General features: G+C 38.6%; 1 protein-coding gene across 1 annotated transcript in view; it reads right to left on the bottom strand.

Moving 5' to 3' along the window:
* Positions 1 to 21,096, bottom strand: part of LOC134613830 (uncharacterized) — a 34,379-nt gene that overhangs the window by 6,631 nt on the left and 6,652 nt on the right. Inside the window, exons 5-12 of the mRNA XM_063457463.1 lie at positions 20,205 to 20,259; positions 17,325 to 17,380; positions 12,581 to 12,620; positions 12,403 to 12,473; positions 10,636 to 10,746; positions 6,982 to 7,057; positions 4,238 to 5,529; positions 2,162 to 2,216 (exon numbers count right to left, since the gene is read on the bottom strand). Of these exons, the coding sequence (XP_063313533.1) occupies positions 2,162 to 2,216; positions 4,238 to 5,529; positions 6,982 to 7,057; positions 10,636 to 10,746; positions 12,403 to 12,473; positions 12,581 to 12,620; positions 17,325 to 17,380; positions 20,205 to 20,259 (1,756 nt within the window). The remainder of the gene's footprint in view (positions 1 to 2,161; positions 2,217 to 4,237; positions 5,530 to 6,981; positions 7,058 to 10,635; positions 10,747 to 12,402; positions 12,474 to 12,580; positions 12,621 to 17,324; positions 17,381 to 20,204; positions 20,260 to 21,096) is intronic.

Here is a 21,096-nt window from a genome sequence, read left to right as displayed (position 1 = left end):
GAACCAGAAAAGCCAAGAGACTACAACCACCAAAGGCGGCAACCCACCCACGCAAGCACCAGGTGAAACTAAACCTACCTGGGAAAGGGCTGCGGCACCTTGAATCAACCCAGGACCGGACACGGCTGAGGGATCTCTTCAGCCAACACTAACCATCAGCAGACCCTCACCCGGGTATACCCCGGAGGAGACACCACCACCCGCTGAACATCGCCTCACAAGGCCCCCCTTAAGCTAGCAAGCCCGCCCTACCGGAATGGGGCACGGATCCCGCAGTCACAAAAACCTCCTGCTGTGTACAGAGCGGCTGGAAACACCATAGCAGGATAGCGGAGCAGCTGGAACCCGGCAAAAGACCGATAAGCGGCATCGGTTGACTGAGCATGGCATTACCAAGTACCAAGTAGCGCAAAGCCTGGGCTTCTTTTATCATTTTTTTTACATTTTTCTCTTTAATTCTCAAATTAACATTAGCCCACTGTTGATTGAATCTGAGTTGCATGACTGTGCTGCCTTATTATTATTATTGTTTTTATTTTAATTGTCTAGGCCTCATATAAATGTCCAGTGATAGAAAAAAAAAATTGAAGTTATGCACTTCAGCATAAAAAATGCACAAGCAACGTATATCATCAATGGAAGCGAATTAGGGAAGACAACACACGAGAAGGACTTGGGATTTGTTTTAGACAACAAACTATGCAGCAATGTCAATCAGCAGTGGCTAATGCCAGTAAGGTATTGTCATGCATGAAAAAGGGCATTCATTCTCAGGATGAGAATATAATTTTGCCTCTTTATAAATCGATGGCAAGACCACATCTTGAATATGCTGTGCAATTTTGGGCACCTGTTCTAAAGAAGGATATTATGGCACTAAAAGGAGTGCAGAGGCAGGCTACGAAAGTAATAAAAGGAATGGAACATTTTAGCTATGAAGAAAGGTTAACAAATTTAAACCTCTTTAGTTTGGAAAAATTTCACCTCAGAGAGAGGATATGATAACATTATACAAATAGATCCAGTGCCAATACAAACCATCGTGTGGAAATCTATTCACAAACCGGACTTTACATAGGACACAAGGTAGTGCGTTTAGACTGGAAGAAAGAAGATTTCGTCTAAGGCAAAGGAAAGGTTTTTTTACCATAAAAACAATTAGGATATAAAAATCTCTGCCTGAAGAAGTGGTTTTATCAGAGTACATGCAGATGTTTAAACAGCAACTAGATGCAAACTTGCAAAAACAATATTCAAGGATATAATTTTTCAATGTAGGGTAATAGCTTCTTGATCAAATGATAAAATCTGACTGCAATTCTGGGGTCAAGAAGGAATTTTTTTCCTAGTTTGTTGCAAAATTGGAAGTGCTTTAAACTTTATTTATTTTTTTGCCTTCTTTTGGATCAACAGCAAAAACAAATGTGAGGAAGGCTGGAAAGAGAGAAGTGTCCATCAAGTTCAGACTATGTAACTAACTAGTTACACTTTTTCCATTTCCATAGTTACATAGCTAAAAAGAGACTTGCGTCCATCGAGTTCAGCCTCTCTCATATATCCAAAATAATTATTTAATAGCCCTTCAAATGTTTTCCCAGTCACAGAAATTAAGCTCACAGGCAAGGATTTTGAACCCTTTTAAAATATAGGAACGACATTAGCCTTCCTCCAATCCTCCGGTACAATACCTGAAACAAAAGAATCTTGAAAGATGAAATACAGAGGTTCACTTATTTCCCCACTTAGCTCTTTAAGTACTCGTGGGTGAATACCGTCAGGCCCCTGAGCTTTATTTACATTCATTTTAATTGCTGTAGCACCTTGTCTTGAGTCATCAAATTAAAAGGTATCTGCGCGTCTTTTGCATATCTCTTGCTGTAGGATCCTCATTAATATATTCTGATATATATCTTGCCTAGATTGTTAGATATAGGGACACTGTAGAGAAATTAATAAAGGTTTGTATTCCCAGCAGTATAGTGTTCTTTTAATATATTTGGGCAGATTCCCATATGTATTACAATTTGTAAAGATACTTGGGGCTTGAATCCTTAGTCAAGTAGAATAGGTCAGGTTGCATGGAGTGTCCTTTTACAACATGCGGTTCACTAATTTTCCATGTAAATGTTTAATATATTTTCAGAATAGCAGAATTACTAACCAGATAAAGGTGAACTGCGAGACTGCATAATCCTTGGCGAAAAAGAACGAACACCCTGCAAACCAAAATCATACACATGAAGAAGTTGACAACAATAAATAAAGTGCAGGCTTACTATTAAAGAATTATACAAATCATCACAATTAGAATAGGTCTTCAGGAAAGGTGTTTAATTCTTCTTTCCACTTGATCAAACTACCGATAATGTGAAAATATATAGCACTTCTCTAAGACAGACTAGAAGAACCTAAAACTAGATTTTCTAAAAATGACTTTAATGCATATTGTATATGTGTTTAACCCCTTAACCCCTTAAGGACCAAACTTCTGGAATAAAAGGGAATCATGACATGTCAGACATGTCATGTGTCCTGAAGGGGTTAAATATGATTTTAGTATATGTTTGCTTTCATTGCCTTTATACATGAAACCTCATGAATGCTCCTACGGGGATACACATGGGTGAATTGAGTATGCAAATCTTATCTTTGCACAAATACATAAACCTGTATTAACATTTTCTTGTGCTTGTTATAGATCTTTATGGGTGACAGCTCATACAAGTTGGCCTAGTCAACTTTACATTTTATATAGATTTACCAATATGTTTCATTAGGTTAAAGTTGTTCTGGTGCCTATATTGTGCCTTTAACTAATATTTCAATTTAGGTGTGCACGGTTTATCTATGGCGGCAAAATAAAGTATGGAGTGAAGAATTTGTTTATGCTCAGTGGAGATGAAAAGGTCTCCGCTGTTCATCCCCAAACTCAACGACAGAGTAGTGGAATACAAAACACCATGCAGAAATGCATGGAAGCCCTGAGACCATCTTAGTTACATGAAACAACATGCATATACAGCTAGTTTCCTTCTAAGACCAGGAACAGAATGCAACAACTCCCTATGTCCTTTCTCATATCATCCTTCAACACTGGCGAGCTACAGGGAGAGGATATACAGAATTAAAAAGTTACCAGTCGCTAAACACTATAATTCATTGACACTCAAAGCCTATCAATGCCATCTAAAATTGGACCAATAAAGAAGCTGTACTTATACATCATTCAAGTGCTTTATAAGTGCAAATAGTGGCCTTGTTCTTTTCAAACTAATAAAGAATGGTTTGACACAGCACAAGGGGGCACAACACACACATACTCTCTGCATCACAACTATTACATTGAGCTGTAGTGAATAAGGTGCTTAAAGGGACATTTTAAGCACCATACCTGCCACAATGTGTTGTGAGTGTTGTGCAAATAATCTCTTGGAGTCATGCCAGGGTAAACAGTAAAACTATTTGACACATGCTTGGCTCATCCAGGCCTTTCCATACAAATAGGGCCAAAATTGGTATATCTAATGCAGATGGGGAACATACACACTAGTCATATATAAAGAAGTTTGTCAGGCTGCAGGCATCTAGGAGACCCAGATAAGTGTCAAACTGCTTGCAAATCTGTGTAGTATGCCCCATAAATACTAGAGTGCTGTACTGGTTATGGTGCTAAGAATCCCTCTTTAAGTTACCCTTGATTGTAATTTCAGGTGTCTGATTGCCTGCATGTATGTGAATGGCTGTTTACATTTTGCATGTGTATCCATGTATTTATGGGTGGATTAGTGTGCATGTTTTTGTGACTGTATACATATGTGTATTTGTAAGCAAGGGTGGCTAAATGAACATGCACATGAATGAATGGCTAGCTAGTGTTGCAAATAAAGTAACTACCCAATTGGATAGTAAAAACTTTGTACAGCGATCAGTTTATGGACGACAGAGTAGCTTTTTAAGATTCTGACAAATACCACAACATGAAGAGATTATATATATATATATATATATATATATATATATATATATATATATATTCTGGTATTTGTCAGAATTTAAAAAAAGTACACGAGTAGTTGAATAGTTAAATGTCAAGCATGTGATTTAAGTCAAAATGTAAAACTAGATATGAAAGTGAAAAAAAGAAAAAAAATCTAATTGCTGATGGCAGTGAAGGATCTAAGCTTTTCCCAATGCGATGATAGGAAGCAATATTCACTAAAAGCACAGTTTTACTTACCAGATTCTTATTTAGCCTTGTGGAGTCTTGATACTCCCCTAGGTCTGATCCATTCTTCATCTGGGGAGAAAAGCTGGGCTTGCTATTCCAATTCCGACTAAAGTGGTATTGTGAGTTTGTAACAATGGGTTCAAAAGATCCAGACATGCGAAACCTCTTAAAGTTTGATACCGAGAAATCTTCATTTGCTAATCGTTTACCTCTAATTGACCCAGGCGAATTAATGAGTGCATTTACAGTCTCTGATAGGTGGTGTCTAGCATGTGTGGGTAAAAACTTGGGGTAGGAATCTTGCATAACCAGCTTCTTGTACAAAGTTTCAAAAGCAGTTGACTCATTTAGAGGCATTCCAACTGATACCTGCTGACTAGGAAGAGTGGAAAAGGAGTGTCTTCTTTTAAGAGTACATTGAACTTGATGGGGCTGCTTAAGAAGTCTGCATTTGTCTGGAGAAAACAGAACACTTGACTTTGAAGCCACTTTCATTTGATGATTCATTTTCACCCAGGCTTCAGGGATCAATTTTGAAGGAGACTTTTCTACCATGCAGTTCCTTACCAATAAAGAGGATGGATGTGATAAACCTGTACACAATTCATTTCTTTGCTTCACATTTTCAGGGACAGTATATCTATTTTCACCAAATTTGGAAGTTTTATCATTATTAAAAATAAATGTTTCTAACACAACCGGACTCTTCACATGTGATTTTGAAAGGTCAAGAATTTTTGTTCCATCTGGATATCTAGTGGAAACATTCTGTTTCCTGTATTCTATGATACCAGATTTATTGAAGTCATCCATGACCATGGGGCCTATACTACTAGTTTTGGCGTAACTAGTGTATGGAGTATCTTTAGGATTTGATCCAATCGTCAGCTTTAAATTCCTGGCTCTAAACATTGTTCTTTTTGCCTTTGTGATATCCAGTTTGTGTTTATTAGCAAACCAAAAATGATGTCTATAATATCGAATTATATTTGCAGCAGCCATTTCTTTCCTTGGGAAGTCCATTAGTCTGCTGAGACACTCAATCATATTTGGGTAATAGTCAGCAAGACTTACATTGCCCAAGTCAGAGGAGTTCAGTGCATCATCATCTGCAAATTCATCTATTGTTTCACATCCATTCTTCTCCTGAACTGAAAGAGTACCATTTAACATACTGGCATTATTGTGCCTGCCAATAAACTTTTTTACTTGCATGAAAAAAGACTCTTCTAATGTAGACTTATCAAGGCTCCTGCAGTAGTCGTTTTCAATATATTTCTGACAAATCTCTCTTCTACTGCCTAAAACGTAAACAGAATTAAAAAAAATAAATATATATATATATATATATATATATATATTTAGATATCCAATAATACATAGTACAGGATGAGAGCGAAAAACTCCTTCAATTAAACGCATAAGAAAAAAATAAACAAACAATCAAACAACCCACCCCCCACCAGAGGTCATAATTCCATGAGCAACCGCTGACAAGTGAATTGTAAAATTAATACAATAAGTACCGTATATACTCGAGTATAAGCCGAGTTTTTCAGCACATTTTTTGTGCTGAAAAACCCCAACTCGGCTTATACTCGAGTCAGAGTCTGTATTATGGCAATTTGCATTGCCATAATACAGACTGGGAGGGGAGGGGGGCTGGCAGAGCTGTACTTACCTCTCCTGCAGCTCCTGTCAGCTCTCTCCTCCGCGCCGTCCGTTCAGCACCTCGGTCAGCTCCCAGTGTAAGTCTCGCGAGACTTACACTGAGAGCTGACAGAGGGAGCTGCACAGACCGCGCGGAGGAGGAGAGAGCTGACAGGAGCTGCAGGACAGGTAAGTACAGCTCTGCCAGCTCCCCTCCCCCCCCCACTGAACTACCAATGACACTGGACCACCAGGGAAGGAGCCCCCCTCCCTGCTATGTATCAAGCAGGGAGGGGGGACGAAAAAAAAAATATAAAAAAAAAAAATTAATAATTCAATTAAATAATAATAAAAAAATATATAATATTAAAAAATAAAATAATTAATAATATATCAAAATGCCCACCCCCACCAACACATACACAAACACACACTGCATCACACACACACACTTCATTCATATACACACACTGCACACACACACACACACACACACACACACACACACACACTGCACTCACACACACACTGGAAATAAATATTCAATTAATATATACACACACACTGCACTCATACGCACACACACTGCACTCACACTGCACTCATACACACACACTGCACTCATACACACACACACTGCATTCATACACGCACACACTGCATTCATACACGCACACACTGCATTCATACACGCACACTGCATTCATACACGCACACTGCATTCATACACGCACACTGCATTCATACACGCACACTGCATTCATACACGCACACTGCATTCATACACGCACACTGCATTCATACACGCACACTGCATTCATACACTGCATTCATACACTGCACTCATACACTGCATTCATACGCACACTGTAAATAAATATTCAATTAATATAATTTTTTTAGGATCTAATTTTATTTTGAAATTTACCAGTAGCTGCTGCATTTCCCACCCTAGTCTTATACTCGAGTCAATAAGTTTTCCCAGTTTTTTGGGGTAAAATTAGGGGCCTCGGCTTATATTCGGGTCGGCTTATACTCGAGTATATACGGTATATAATAAATAAAAATAAAAAAGGTAAAATGTAAATTTATAATTTTACTACCGTCGACATTTGAATCCCTTCTAATCTTGATTGGAGAATATTTCACTGAAAAACTTCTGCCTTCTTTGCGTTTTATCTAGAATACAATATTGTTACAGTGGTTTAGCAAGATACATACAAAAAATAAATAAATTGTCCCTGAATAAAGTTATACTATAGTTATTAGTCTCTTCAAGATGATACATTTTCACCTTTTTGGTGAAAGATTTACTTTACAATTAATACTTGGTGGTAAATAAACCTATAAATCAAAAGCCTTAATATACAGTTGTGCTCAAAAGTTTGCATACCTTGGCAGAAATGTTAGCATTGATTTTGAAAATATATAACAGATCATTTAAAAAAATGTCTTTTACTGAAGGTTAGTGATCATATGAAGCCATTTATTATCACGTAGTTGTTTGGCTCCTTTTTAAAATCACAATGATAACAGAAATCACCCAAATGGCCCTGATCAAAAATTTACATAACTTTGAAAGTCAATTAAAAGGTTAATTTCAACACATGTGGCTTTTTAAATTGCAATTAGTGTCTGTGTATAAATAGTCAATGTGGGTGCATTGAGCAGGCTAGATACTGAGCCATGGTGAGAGCAAAAGAACCGTCAAAAGACCTGCATAACAAGGTAATGGAACTTTATAAAGATGGAAAAGGATATAAAAAGATATCCAAAGCCTTGAAAATGCCAGTCAGTACTGTTCAATCACTTATTAGGAAGTGGAATATTCAGGGATCTCTTGATACCAAACCAAGGTCAGGTAGACAAAGAAAGATTTCAGACAACTGCAAGAATAATTGTTTGGGATACAAAGAAAAACTCACAAGTAACCTCAGGAGAAATACAGGCTGAACTGGAAAAATATGGCGTGGTTGTTTCAAGGAGCACAAAACGACGATACTTGAAAAAAATTAGCTGCATGGTCGAGTTGCCAGAAAGAAGCCTGCACACTGTCATTGATGCTACATGGGGCAATACACAGTATTAAGAACTAAGGGTATGGGGGGGGCAGAGCTTGCCGACTAACCTGCACGGACGCCATCTTCCTAAGCTCCCGGTCCGCCGCCCGCAATCCGGCAAATATCTCCCGACAGGGAGACCATCTGCCCCAATAAACCACACACCCGGACCCACAGTGACGGGACAAACAGGCCGATGCCCTTCTTTCAAGCCCCCAAGCATCCTAGGCAGCGGCGTAAAACCGCGGCCTACCACGCGACGCCAATCCTCAATCTAGAGGCCCTATTCGGCAGACAAGGGGATAGCCGTGACCACAAGGCACACCCTCCGCCGGATCCACTAAGCATGGGCCGCCGCACACCAAAGCCTACAACCAGAGCCAGCTCCCAAGGTAGGGACATTGGGGAAATGCTGATAAAACCGGGGCTGGCCACACCACAACAACCAGACCCCCCTCCAAACATGGCCCCCACCCCAGAAACAGAGGGAAGGGGGACCCCAAACATACAGGACCCACAGGAAGGTCCAGCCATAGCCCCTACCTCACCAGAGGACTCAGCCCCCACCACTAAAGGGGACTTAAAGGTGCTTTTGGCGGACATCCAAAAACTTTTGGCCGCTGACGTTGCCCTGATTAAAAGGGATATGCAACAGATCACAGACACTAATACTGAATTGGACATGACAAGTCCACAACACCATAACCACCTTGCAAGACTCAGTCCAGCAGCTGCAAACAGAACAACATGTACTGGCAGCACAATTAATGTCCCTGGAAGACAAACAACGCCACACGCACATTAAGATCCGCGGCATACCTAACACCATCACCACCGAAGAATTGCCGCACTACACGCGGCGCCTCCTGTCAGCGATCCTGACGCACCCAGTGGCCAAAAGAATTACACTTGATGGTATATACCGTGTAACCAGCTCAGCCCGCATCTCACCTAGCACCTCCAGAGACGTTATCTTGAGATGCGCCACCACACCCGACAAAATACTAATAATGACTGCCATGAAAGGCAAAACACCACTAGAATTTGAGAACACCCAACTCTTGTTTTTCCAAGACTTAACTAGGGCCACTCTAATCAGACGCAAATCTTTTGGTCCAGTGACGGCCGCCCTGCGCAAAGCCAACATACCATATAGATGGGGTAACACCGGCTCCTTACTTGTACATCACGCAGCGACCACCCACAACCTCACCTCTCCGATGGGGGCTCCGGCATTCTTGTCAGCACTGGGACTTCACCTGGAACAACCGCACACTGCAGACGACGCCCAAATCACCTCATGGGCAACACCAGCCAGCACCTCAACCGACCAAGCGACGAAAAACCAACGACCTCAGAACACCTGAACTGGATGTACCTGCCTCGTCACAACCACGATACTCCTGCTCATAGCAGCCAGGCTGACAACCTGAACTCTTATACAACCACGGAAGGCCTATAGCCTTATGTTACTTATTTTATTATTTAACTACGTTGTTGTTCTTTTATGCATTTATTATATGCATTTATTACCGATACTCAGTACTTCTTACGTACTCCTTACGTGCCTATACCCGTGCATAACATCCCGCAGGCACCCCTTCCTCCTCATGTGATGTGTATGCTCATATTAATACCTGTTATTTCCCTGTTACTACATGTATAATCCTGCTCATAAACTCTACCACTAAATACATGAGGCACCCAACGGTACCAAACAGACCTACACAACAGACAAATTGATGGTGCCCCACCTTAGACACATCCCTCCGTTCCCCCCTGCCACCCACCACGGTAAGGGGAATTAGTTAAGATGCCACAGGTAGTACCCTGCAACAGGGAGCCTCACCCACACCTGATGAAACACGAACCAAAAACCAACGGGGGCCCATGGGCAGGTACCCACTGACATCTGTCACCACAAGCCTTGACCCAAACCTGTAACAAGCATATATTTGCTCTTAGTTTACCAACTAAAGCTACACTTAGCACCAAAGAGCATTCAGAGACACCCAAACCTGGAGTATCCCAGGGAACCAACACACAACCCACCACACCTGTCAGAAATAGCACAACCCTGGGCGTGTTACCTAACCTGTCTAACTTTTAAGAACAAAAAAAAGTGCTTAGTTTCACCTGTGTATTAATCCCACAAAAACGTACAATGTTCTCACATGCTATGACACCGTATCTAGATGTATACTCAATAATGCTTGTCACAGTTGTCGTAACATAACAAGCTTGTATTATGCACTACGAAAATAAAGAATTAAAAAAAACAAAAAAAAAAAAACTAAGGGTATGCAGACTTTTGAACAGAGGTCATTTAATTTTTTTTATTTGTTGCCATGTTTTGTTTTAGGATTGTGCTATTTGGGTTTAACCTACAGTTGAATTTGAATCCCATAAGAAATAAAAGAAATGTGTTTTGTCTGCTCACTCAGGTTTTCTTTAAAAATGGTACATATATTACCAATTCTCCAAGGGTATGCAAACTTTTAAGCACAACTGTATTTTAGAAAAATACAATAAATTGTAAAAACTAAAATAAATCTAAAAATCCTGCTTAACCCCTTAAGGACCAAACTTCTGGAATAAAAGGGAATCATGACATGTCACACATGTCATGTGTCCTTAAGGGGTTAATCCTTAATAGACCAATCTATGGAATGTTGACAGCAAAGCCACCATACTTACAATAATCTTTGAAGATGACACACTTTCATCCAAATCAAGAAGCATATCAGTATCTGCAATATACATTTTGCCACATCTTGTGTCCGAAAGATGCACTAATGGTATAAGACTCTATGGAGAGAAAAAAAAAAAAGATATGTGGATTGAGAAGGATATAGTAGCAGGATGTGTTTTAAATGAACTAAAAAAAAATTTCGACAGTCATCAAAACGTACTTTCACAAATTTTTCTCCAGATGATATCGGAAAATAGGGAAAACATGAAATATATTAGTATTTAGATGCAAACCAAATTAAATTCTGACATATAAATACAAGTAGCAATAAGATACTAATATGATTATTCATTAAAGTGTGTATGTAGCCTAACCAAAACTGGGGAAACCAGTGATTAAGGCAATCCAGGGTGACTGGAAGCCACAAACCTTGGATTTAGTCACAAAATATATCAGTTTCTGATATTAGCAAAATTAGTGCTGAATTAAATGTTTATAAAAACTGTAATTCAGAACCAAATTCTAAAATCTGTTTACAAATTTGCAGGGGATCAGTGCGGCATTTAATGAAATAGAAGCTACTATAAACCAAAATTAATTAGAAAAAAAGTAATATTTCACAATTATTGTCAGCTATCAAACAGTGCACAGCACAAAGAGCAAATAGATAAACAGTAAATAAACACACAGGCGGTGTAAGGGTAAATAAGAGTGCTAGCCACCTGTGCTATTAACCCTCATCCTGCTGCCCATAGTGAGTTGAGAAGGACCACATTTCCTGTTCCTTCCTAAGATGTAAAAGGGTGGCAAGAGCCTTTTCTTTGAATTAATATTTTACAACCTGCCCACTGGCTAAATACTGCATATGTACACAGATAAAGTGTGCAAAGTGCAAAAAAGAAATCAATCATTTTTACACAGTGATAAAACCAAATGATACCTCTTTAAACAATTATAGGGTAACAGAAATAATTCCTACAGAGAACAGAAAAAGAGAAACTCACAGTGCAGCAAATATATGTATCGTTGTAAATGGAAAGCAGTGAATGGAATCACTCACATAATAGAGAGTCATGCCCCGGCTATATAGATTATTCAAATTTAAAAAATTAATAAAAAACAAACACAGAGTGTTTTTACTACTGGCCAGCCCCCAAAATGACAGAAATAGGCCAATCTATGACCTTTCTCAAGGTGCTTAAGTTCTCACTAATGTCCTGTTTCATATGGTCCACAATTGGCTTCCACCTATCACATATCTTCATAAGTTTTATAACAGATTGTTTGTGGCCCAAGAAGGGGGCACCTTTGTGCACTGCTCTATATTACCTTAGTGGTTCTATTACTTCTTCCCAGCTAGAATTATACATATATTTGCTGTGCTATGAGTTTCTCTTTTTCGGTTTATTCTCTATAGTAATTGTCTCTTGGTGCCCAGGTAACTGTTTAAAGGGACATAACTTTTGTGTTTTTAATCAATGTGTTTAAAATTAATTTATTTATTGCACTTGGTGCGCTTTATATATACACACACACACACACACACGTGTAATTTTGTTCAAATTGGGTGGTAGGATGGCACTTGTTTTTATTGCATCCATTGTCATATGCACTGTTGGAGCCACATGGAGATGGGTAGCAGCACCAATATATTTTTGAAAACATTTTTTTCTTTATGGAACCATGGTAACACAGGCCTCTGCCTATTGTTTGTGATCACTTTCTTTTTGTTGCTTCATTTCAGTGCAAACTGTTATTTAACCCATATTTACCTTTTTTACATCCAATGGACCATTAGTTTCTTCTTCAGAATGAAGTTCAATAGACTTATCATTCTCGTCATCTAGAGTTAATGGAAAGGCAAAAAGTACAAATTAATAGCAGATAAAATGTTATTTTAATGTAAATTTGTTTAATTTCTTTAAACTCAATTACAAGTCATATACTTACCAGATAGGATATAGGTTTCATTGCAGTTGGTATTCAGCACCTAAAAGTAAATAGCTTTGCGTTTAGAATCCCTTTTGGCGGAGCTATTGCTTCTTATGTAAGGTTACTATATCATGCTCCCTCAACTGCCCTAACTGCCCACATCCTAGTTCTCTTGTAGAACAATATAAAAGTACTCCGAGATAAGCAATAACATTATACAAAACATGGTATGGAACTAGCTACTCCCACTAGCATTGCATTACGCCTGCTATTAACCTGTTGTAACGCACAGAATGTTTAACTAAGCTTGAATGCACTTTTATTAGCCATAGCGTGCATGATTGTAGAGCGCCTAGACTTAGCGTACTGTCTAAACTTTATTATATATAAAATGAGGTTGAAAATCATAGGAGATTTTGATGATATGTTATGACGACCCTAACATGTACAACTCTTGAACGTCTCCCTCTTTTTTTTCTGTATCCATATAATCACATGCCTCAACAAAAATAAAGAATTAAAAAAAAAAAAAAAGTAAATAGCTTGCATTTAAATTAACAATAAGCACATAGCTCCCAGTCAGCACAAAACAATTATAAGCAAAGAAAAAATTAAATAAATAAAACATTCCAAAAATAAGGGGTTTAACAAAGGCAGATTGGCACTACATCAAATGTTGCTATCACGTGTTTATTGGTTGTGTGCATATTTGTCTTTTATTATTGAACAGCACTAAATTTACCACATTCTGAACATAGGAGGAAGCAAAGAATAACTTTTTTGTCAGTTGTGTAAGTTTGATTATAATTGTATTCTATTGGAGCTGTAAATTATCAGAGAGAAAAAATTAAAAAATGAATGCGCCTGAACTGATCTAACAACGTATAATCCAAGGTCAAGTGATTTGTTGACTTTGTTTTGGAGAAAATATATGTAAAATTCCACACCAATTCTTTGTGTATATTACTCCAATTGAGCCTGTTAATAATCATAAGTGCTGTAACCTTTATTTTAGTATAAGCCATACGCATTGTCCACTGAAGCTTTGACTTCATATAAATAATACTATGTCTACTACATACCTTGACCAGGTCTCAGTTTATTTAGCAAAACCTTCAAAACCCTCATCCTGCTGCCCATAGTGAGTTGAGAAGGACCACATTTCCTGTTCCTTCCTAAGATGTAAAAGGGTGGCAAGAGCCTTTTCTTTGAATTAATATTTTACAACCTGCCCACTGGCTAAATACTGCATATGTACACAGATAAAGTGTGCAAAGTGCAAAAAAGAAATCATTTTTACACAGTGATAAAACCAAATGATACCTCTTTAAACAGTTATAGGGTAACAGAAATAATTCCTACAGAGAACAGAAAAAGAGAAACTCACAGTGCAGCAAATATATGCATCGTTGTAAATGGAAAGCAGTGAATGGAATCACTCACATAATAGAGAGTCATGCCCCGGTTATATAGATTATTCAAATTCAAATTTAAAAAATTAATAAAAAACAAACACAGAGTGTTTTTACTACTGGCCAGCCCCCAAAATGACAGAAATAGGCCAATCTATGACCTTTCTCAAGGTGCTTAAGTTCTCACTAATGTCCTGTTTCATATGGTCCTTAATTGGCTTCCACCTATCACATATCTTCATAAGTTATGTAACAGATTGTTTGTGGCCCAAGGAGGGGGCACCTTTGTGCACTGCTCTATATTACCTTAGTGGTTCTATTACTTCTTCCCAGCTAGAATTATACATATATTTGCTGTGCTATGAGTTTCTCTTTTTCGGTTTATTCTCTATAGTAATTGTCTCTCGGTGCCCAGGTAACTGTTTAAAGGGACATAACTTTTGTGTTTTTAATCAATGTGTTTAAAATGAATTTATTTATTGCACTTGGTGCGCTTTATATACACACACACACACACGTGTAATTTTGTTCAAATTGGGTGGTAGGATGGCACTTGTTTTTATTGCATCCATTGTCATATGCACTGTTGGAGCCCCATGGAGATGGGTAGCAGCACCAATATATTTTTGACAACATTTTTTTCTTTATGGAACCATGGTAACACAGGCCTCTGCCTATTGTTTGTGATCACTTTCTTTTAGTTGCGTAATTTCAGTGCATACAGTTATTTAACCCATATTTACCTTTTTTACATCCAATGGACCATTAGTTTCTTCTTCAGAATGAAGTTCAATAGACTTATCATTCTCGTCATCTAGAGTTAATGGAAAGGCAAAAAGTACAAATTAAAGGAACACTATAGTCACCTAAATTACTTTAGCTAAATAAAGCAGTTTTAGTGTATCGATCATTCCCCTGCAATTTCACTGCTAAATTCACTGTCATTTAGGAGTTAAATCACTTTGTTTCTGTTTATGCAGCCCTAGCCACACCTCCCCTGGCTATGATTGACAGAGCCTGCATGAAAAAGAAATCTGGTTTCACTTTCAAACAGATGTAATTTACCTTAAATAATTGTATCTCAATCTCTAAACTGAACTTTGATCACATACAGGAGGCTCTTGCAGGGTCTAGCAAGCTATTAACATAGCAGGGGACTTGCAATAAAGAAAGCCTAAATAGGGCTCTCTTTACAGGAAGTGTTTATGAAAGGCTGTGCAAGTCACATGCAGGGAGGTGTGACTAGGGTTCATAAACAAAGGGTTAAACTCCTAAATGGCAGAGGATTGAGCAGTGAGGCTGCAGGGGCATGTTCTATACACCAAAACTGCTTCATTAAGCTAAACTTGTTCAGGTGACTATAGTGTCCCTTTAATAGCAGATAAAATGTTATTTTAATGTAAATTTGTTTAATTTCTTTAAACTCAATTACAAGTCATATACTTACCAGGTAGGATATAGGTTCCATTGCAGTTGGCATTCAGCACCTAAAAGTAAATAGCTTGCATTTAAATGAACAATAAGCACATAGCTCCGAGTCAGCACAAAACAATTATAAGCAAAGAAAAAATAAAATAAATAAAACATTCCAAAAATAAGGGGTTTAACAAAAGCAGATTGGCACTACATCAAATGTTGCTATCACGTGTTTATTGGTTGTGTGCATATTTGTCTTTTATTATTGAACAGCACTAAATTTACCACATTCTGAACATAGGAGGAAGATAAGATTAACTTCTTTTTGTCAGTTGTGTAAGTTTGATTATAATTGTATTCTATTGGAGCTGTAAATTATCAGAGAGAGAAAAAAAATAAAAAAATGAATGCGCCTGAATTGATCTAACAACGTATAATCCAAGGTCAAGTGATTTGTTGACTTTGTTTTGGAGAAAATATATGTAGAATTCCACACCGATTCTGTGTGTATATTACTCCAATTGAGCCTGTTAATAATCATAAGTGCTGTAACCTTTATTTTGGTATAAGCCATACGCATTGTCCACTGAAGCTTTGACTTCATATAAATAATACCATGTCTACTACATACCTTGACCAGGTCTCAGTTTATATAGCAAAACCTTCAATATGTAAATTTGTCAGTGGGTGGTAGTTTTTGCCTGATTAAAAACTTTTCTAGAAAATGAAGTAATGGAATGTTGCACAAAGATAAAGCATAGGGAATAACTGAACAGATCTGAAATGAAAATATTGCCTTTATATTTTTCTTATTGCAATTTTATAATAGGACACTGTAGGCCTTATAACTAGTTCATCTCATTGGATTGGTTAGAATATCTGGGGTTCCCAGGGAATATCCCTTCTTTCAGTGTTAAACCATTTTCAAACACTGAATAAGGGTACCTGGCTTCCCAGAGCCCCACCCCACTAGAGATATGGCTAAGGAAGGGATTACATACTTTCATGTAGCCCTACCAACTCCTACCTGCAATGGCCTTGTGTTAAACTCAACGAGGTCAGCAGACACTCTTAGCCACACGGATAATGCTTCCTCACTAGCTTAACCCCTTAAGGACCAAACTTCTGGAATAAAAGGGAGTCATGACATGTCACACATGTCATGTGTCCTTAAGGGGTTAAACAGCACATAGGGGATTGGTTGCTGGGGACTAAGACATTACAAACAATGTAATGCTGAATGGAAGGACAGCACCATGGGACAGTAGACACTATAACCACTTCATTGAGATGGAGCCGTTACCCAGAAAAACTTGTTTACGGTAGAAGCCCTTCCCACTCTAGTGTATTAGAGACCCCATTGATACTACTGGGAGGAGAGTGCAAGGGGTTTTGTGAAATCTGTTTTAAAGAGGAACCATCACTTTCCATTACCACTTCATCTAACTAAATTGTTGTTTGTGGTTTAAAGGGTTACTCCACCCTTTTAAATGCTTTTTGTATTTTATTTTAAACGTAGAATTAGTGATATGCCCCCTCTTCATTATAAACCTGTAATATAAGAAGTAAACCTATGTGTAGACACATATTAAGAAATGTAAAGAGGCAGGGACTGTTGGAAGGACCTAAAAGAGAGGGAGCAAGGGTAGAAGCCCATTATATCTTTCACCAACAGACATCTTTTTTGCACATATTTAAAATTAGGCAGCCTGAAACAGAGCATAGCAAGCCCCCAGTACACAAGTGCAAATTCAGTAGATCAAACCTGGACACATAATAGAATACAAAACATTGCAAGGAAAAAGTGATTTTCAATGTTTTGTTCACTTTAAAATGTTAGTTATAATACACAATTAAACACAACTTGAATTTGTAGTTTACTATGAAATCGTCATTCATAATATTCTAATATATTGTATCAAATCAATGGTTACCTTAGAATATTTCAATGGGATGTTAACAGTAGTATCCATATAGCATCCACTATCGCCTAGGAAAAACCAGAAACAAAAAAAAAAAAAAAAAAAACAGTTAACTACCATGTCATGTTCATTTTGCAGAAAATCTTAAACGATCACCCCATTTCCCACAGAGGGGAAAAAAAGAAATCACTGTTTAGTAGATATACCCCCAATAAATACATACATGAATTTTCATTGGGGGGTATTTCCTATACGATATACCCTGTATTCATTGGGGGAATATCCTATCCTTCTTATGAACTAGATCCTTAGCAAGCCCTCCTCTTTTTCCCCAAAAGAGACTTGTAGTCTCTTCACAGGAAAATAACCAGAGGCTTCTCAATGAGAAGCCTCGAATTGGTGAACGCGCACACATGTCCGCTCTGAGGTCTGGGGCATGGGGAGACAGGCACGCTAAAACTGAGCGTGCCTGCCACTTCTGTTAGTTAAGGGGAGATAATGGGAAGGAGTCTGCAAACCTCCCTGGCTGTTTGGAATATTAAGAATTTAAACAGTGGTTCAATATCAAGCTATTTGAGCACTATAGGGTCAGGAACAAAAACATGTATTCCTAACCCTATAGTGTTAAAACCACCATCTAGCCCCCTTGCCTCCCTAAATATAGTAAATCCTTACTTGTATTCAAGTCTGCAGCTGCTGGCTCTGCTCCTGTCTGCCTCTGACTTTTCTGCTGTCTGCTGACATCATCAGAAGTGATAGGGTTGGCTGAGAATGTCAAGAAGGCAGATCAGGGGTAGAGCCAGCACAAGCCAAACAACATCTCCTCATAGAGATGAATTGAATCAATGCATCTCTATGAGGAAAATTCAGTGTCTGCATGCAGAGGGTGGGGACACTGAATGGCAGTGCTGCTCACTGTGCAGCACTGCCCCAGGAAGCACATCTAGTAGCCATCTGAGGAGTGGCCAGTGGAGTTATCACTAGGCTGTAATGTAAACACTGCACTTTCTTTGCAGTCTTTACAGCAAAATGTCTGCAGGGAATGATTATACTCACCAGAATAAATGCATTAAGCTGTAGTTGTTCTGGTGACTATAGTGTCCCTTTAATGGGAACCACAATTAATTACTTACGGTAGCAGCTTTGACTTCCATAGTGCAAATTAAACGATTCAACATTTGTAAGAGTCTAATGAGGATGAATTGCCAGATTAAGATTTTTAAGTGTTGAACAGCTCACCACGGCAACATTAAAAATGAAGAAAGTGTCACCAAGTGAATACCCTTTACATTTTAACACGGATTAAAATTATCTATACACTATGTTTCTGATAATGAAGAAGTTTACTGCACTGTGTGTCATGAGACATAGGGTAATTAATGTCTACTGAGCAGGTTTGGTTATCTTAAATCCTAAAGGATTAATATTGTCCGTCTTTCATTCTGGTGGGAGATTTGTTGACTGCAAGTAGAAGACAAATATAGTACATGTGTGTGACGAACTGAACCTCGTCACAGGTTCTTTGAGGGGCCTGCTGGCCAGCCTCTTGCCTCAGGACTATGGGCTCTGCAATATACCTTGCCCACTGCACTTTAAAAGGCTCTGTTCATGTGAGTTATGTACTTTTGTGCTCCAGACAGAGTCTGACCGTTAGCCTGGATTCCCTGGAACTGTTTTGGGCATGGGACCATGTGCATGGTCGGTCAAAATTAGGACTTCCATGGAAATCCCGAAGCCCTGAACCAATCTGGGTGATTTTTGCATATGTTGGTCACCCAGATCGGGCTATCGGGGATGTAACTTTTGTGGGGTTTCCATGGGTTTTGGGGGTACTTTCGGGGTGTTGTTAATAGTTGTGTTTTTTGTGCCTGGAGATAATTGAGTTAGTTCAGTTTCTGACTCAATTATCTCTTAGGCATACGGGAGGGATTGTCTTGTTTTGTATGGGAGTATCCTGGACCTGAGATCCAATGCAATTGTGTGTATGTTTTTACTGTAGTCTACTCTCAGCACCAGGGGTAGGGGGGGGGGGGGGGGGGGGAGGGGAGTGCCCCTTGCATGTGGACTGTCATAAAAGGCCAGTTGTGGATGCCATTAAACAGAACAGTTTACCCCTTCATGAAGTCTTGGCTCAAGTTTGGGGGATTGGAGAGCTATATTCACTCTGGGGATTGCTATAATCACTATACTCCCTTGGATCACAACGATTGCTCTTGTAAGAGCAGCCTGCTTCGCTCTCTGGACTAGGAGCGGTCTACCCACTGGAAGCTGGCTCCTGGTCTTGGGTCCAGGGTAGGTGGACAGCGAGAACCCAACCAAGCTGCAGCGGTTTGTGGGGTTTATGCTGGTTATGGTGTTCCAGTGCAGTGCTTATGGTGCTCGCAAGTACTGGGAAGCAGCGACTGACGGAGGCACCTGGTCTGGGTGCCAGGCGGTCCTTTACAATGTGGTTAGAGAAAAATTCTAAATATGAAAACCAGTAACTGGATGTGTCAGCTGGTGGTATAAAGCAAGGCCAATTTGATTTAAACCACTAGTCAGTAAGATCTTTAAGCTTTACTATTTGCAACCAGATGATGATTTATTATCTAGACTAATAACTTTTCACTCTAACCGTTCAGAACTTATTTAGTTATATATCATAAATACATAGGTAATGATGAAATTATTGCAAGGTGAACAGTCTACAATGCAATGGGTTAATCACTCATATTTAGAGAAGAGCTTAAATTAAAAGGTGTTGATTATGTGTACATAGACTTGGAGTGTATGTTACATAACTAATCCCTTTGGATTAAAATATAACTTAAATAAAACATATCTTCAAGCATCAACATGATACTCTGCAAAACGAACCGTACTGCCAAATACCGAAATAAAGCTCTTTCTTACCATGGACAACTGTTCCCACAATACTCAGGTTGTTATTCTCTTTAAGCTTCTGTACCTGGGACACATGAACACAAAACAAAGAATTTGTACCTTAACACTACATAAAGTTAGAGTTTGCAAAGGCTGAACAATGTCTATAGTGCAGTCCTGTTTTGACCCTATCATCTCTGTCTTTATTATTATTATTATTTATAAAGCACCAACAGATTCCGCAGCGCTGTACAATTAGTGGAGAAACATACAATATACACAGACAAAACTGAAGCTGGAAGATACTCCACCTCCTGTATTCCTAGATTGCTAACATTATCATGTATTACTATAGATGTGAAACCATTTTACCTGTACTTTGTAATATTCTGTGCATGCAGTATGTACTATAGTCATTTAATGTTTCTGACCAATATTTCATGAAGTCAGTTATTAATATTTTGGGTGATAGAATTTGGTTGCTAAACTTTTCAATAGTATAGAACACATGGATACTCTACCTCTTGTATTGGTCTGTGTATATTGTACGTTTCTCCACTAATTGTACAGCGCTGTGGAATCTGTTGGCGCTTTATGAATAGTAATAATAAATAATAATAATAATAATAAGAAGAAGAAAACAAAAGTTGCTGTGCCTTAGACTACAGATAAAAGTTAACAGTTAAAAATGTTCTTGGGCAAGATTACATTAAAGGGAGACTGTAGGCACCCAGACCACTTAAGCCCATTGAAGTGGTCTGAGTGCCAACTCCCATCACCCTTAACATGTAATTATTGCAGCTTTTATAAACTGCAATAATTACCTGCTAGGGTTAACTCCTTCTCTAGTGGCTGTCTACCAGACAGCCACAAGAGGGATTTCCGGGTTCTTAGACTACTTTTAGTCACTATAGTTTCCCTT

This window comes from Pelobates fuscus, chromosome 1 (assembly GCF_036172605.1).
Source record: "Pelobates fuscus isolate aPelFus1 chromosome 1, aPelFus1.pri, whole genome shotgun sequence".
In the NCBI taxonomy this organism is placed as follows: Eukaryota; Metazoa; Chordata; class Amphibia; order Anura; family Pelobatidae; genus Pelobates; species Pelobates fuscus.
The sequence above is the reverse complement of the archived record's forward strand: the minus strand, read 5'-3'. Positions and strand labels throughout refer to the sequence as shown.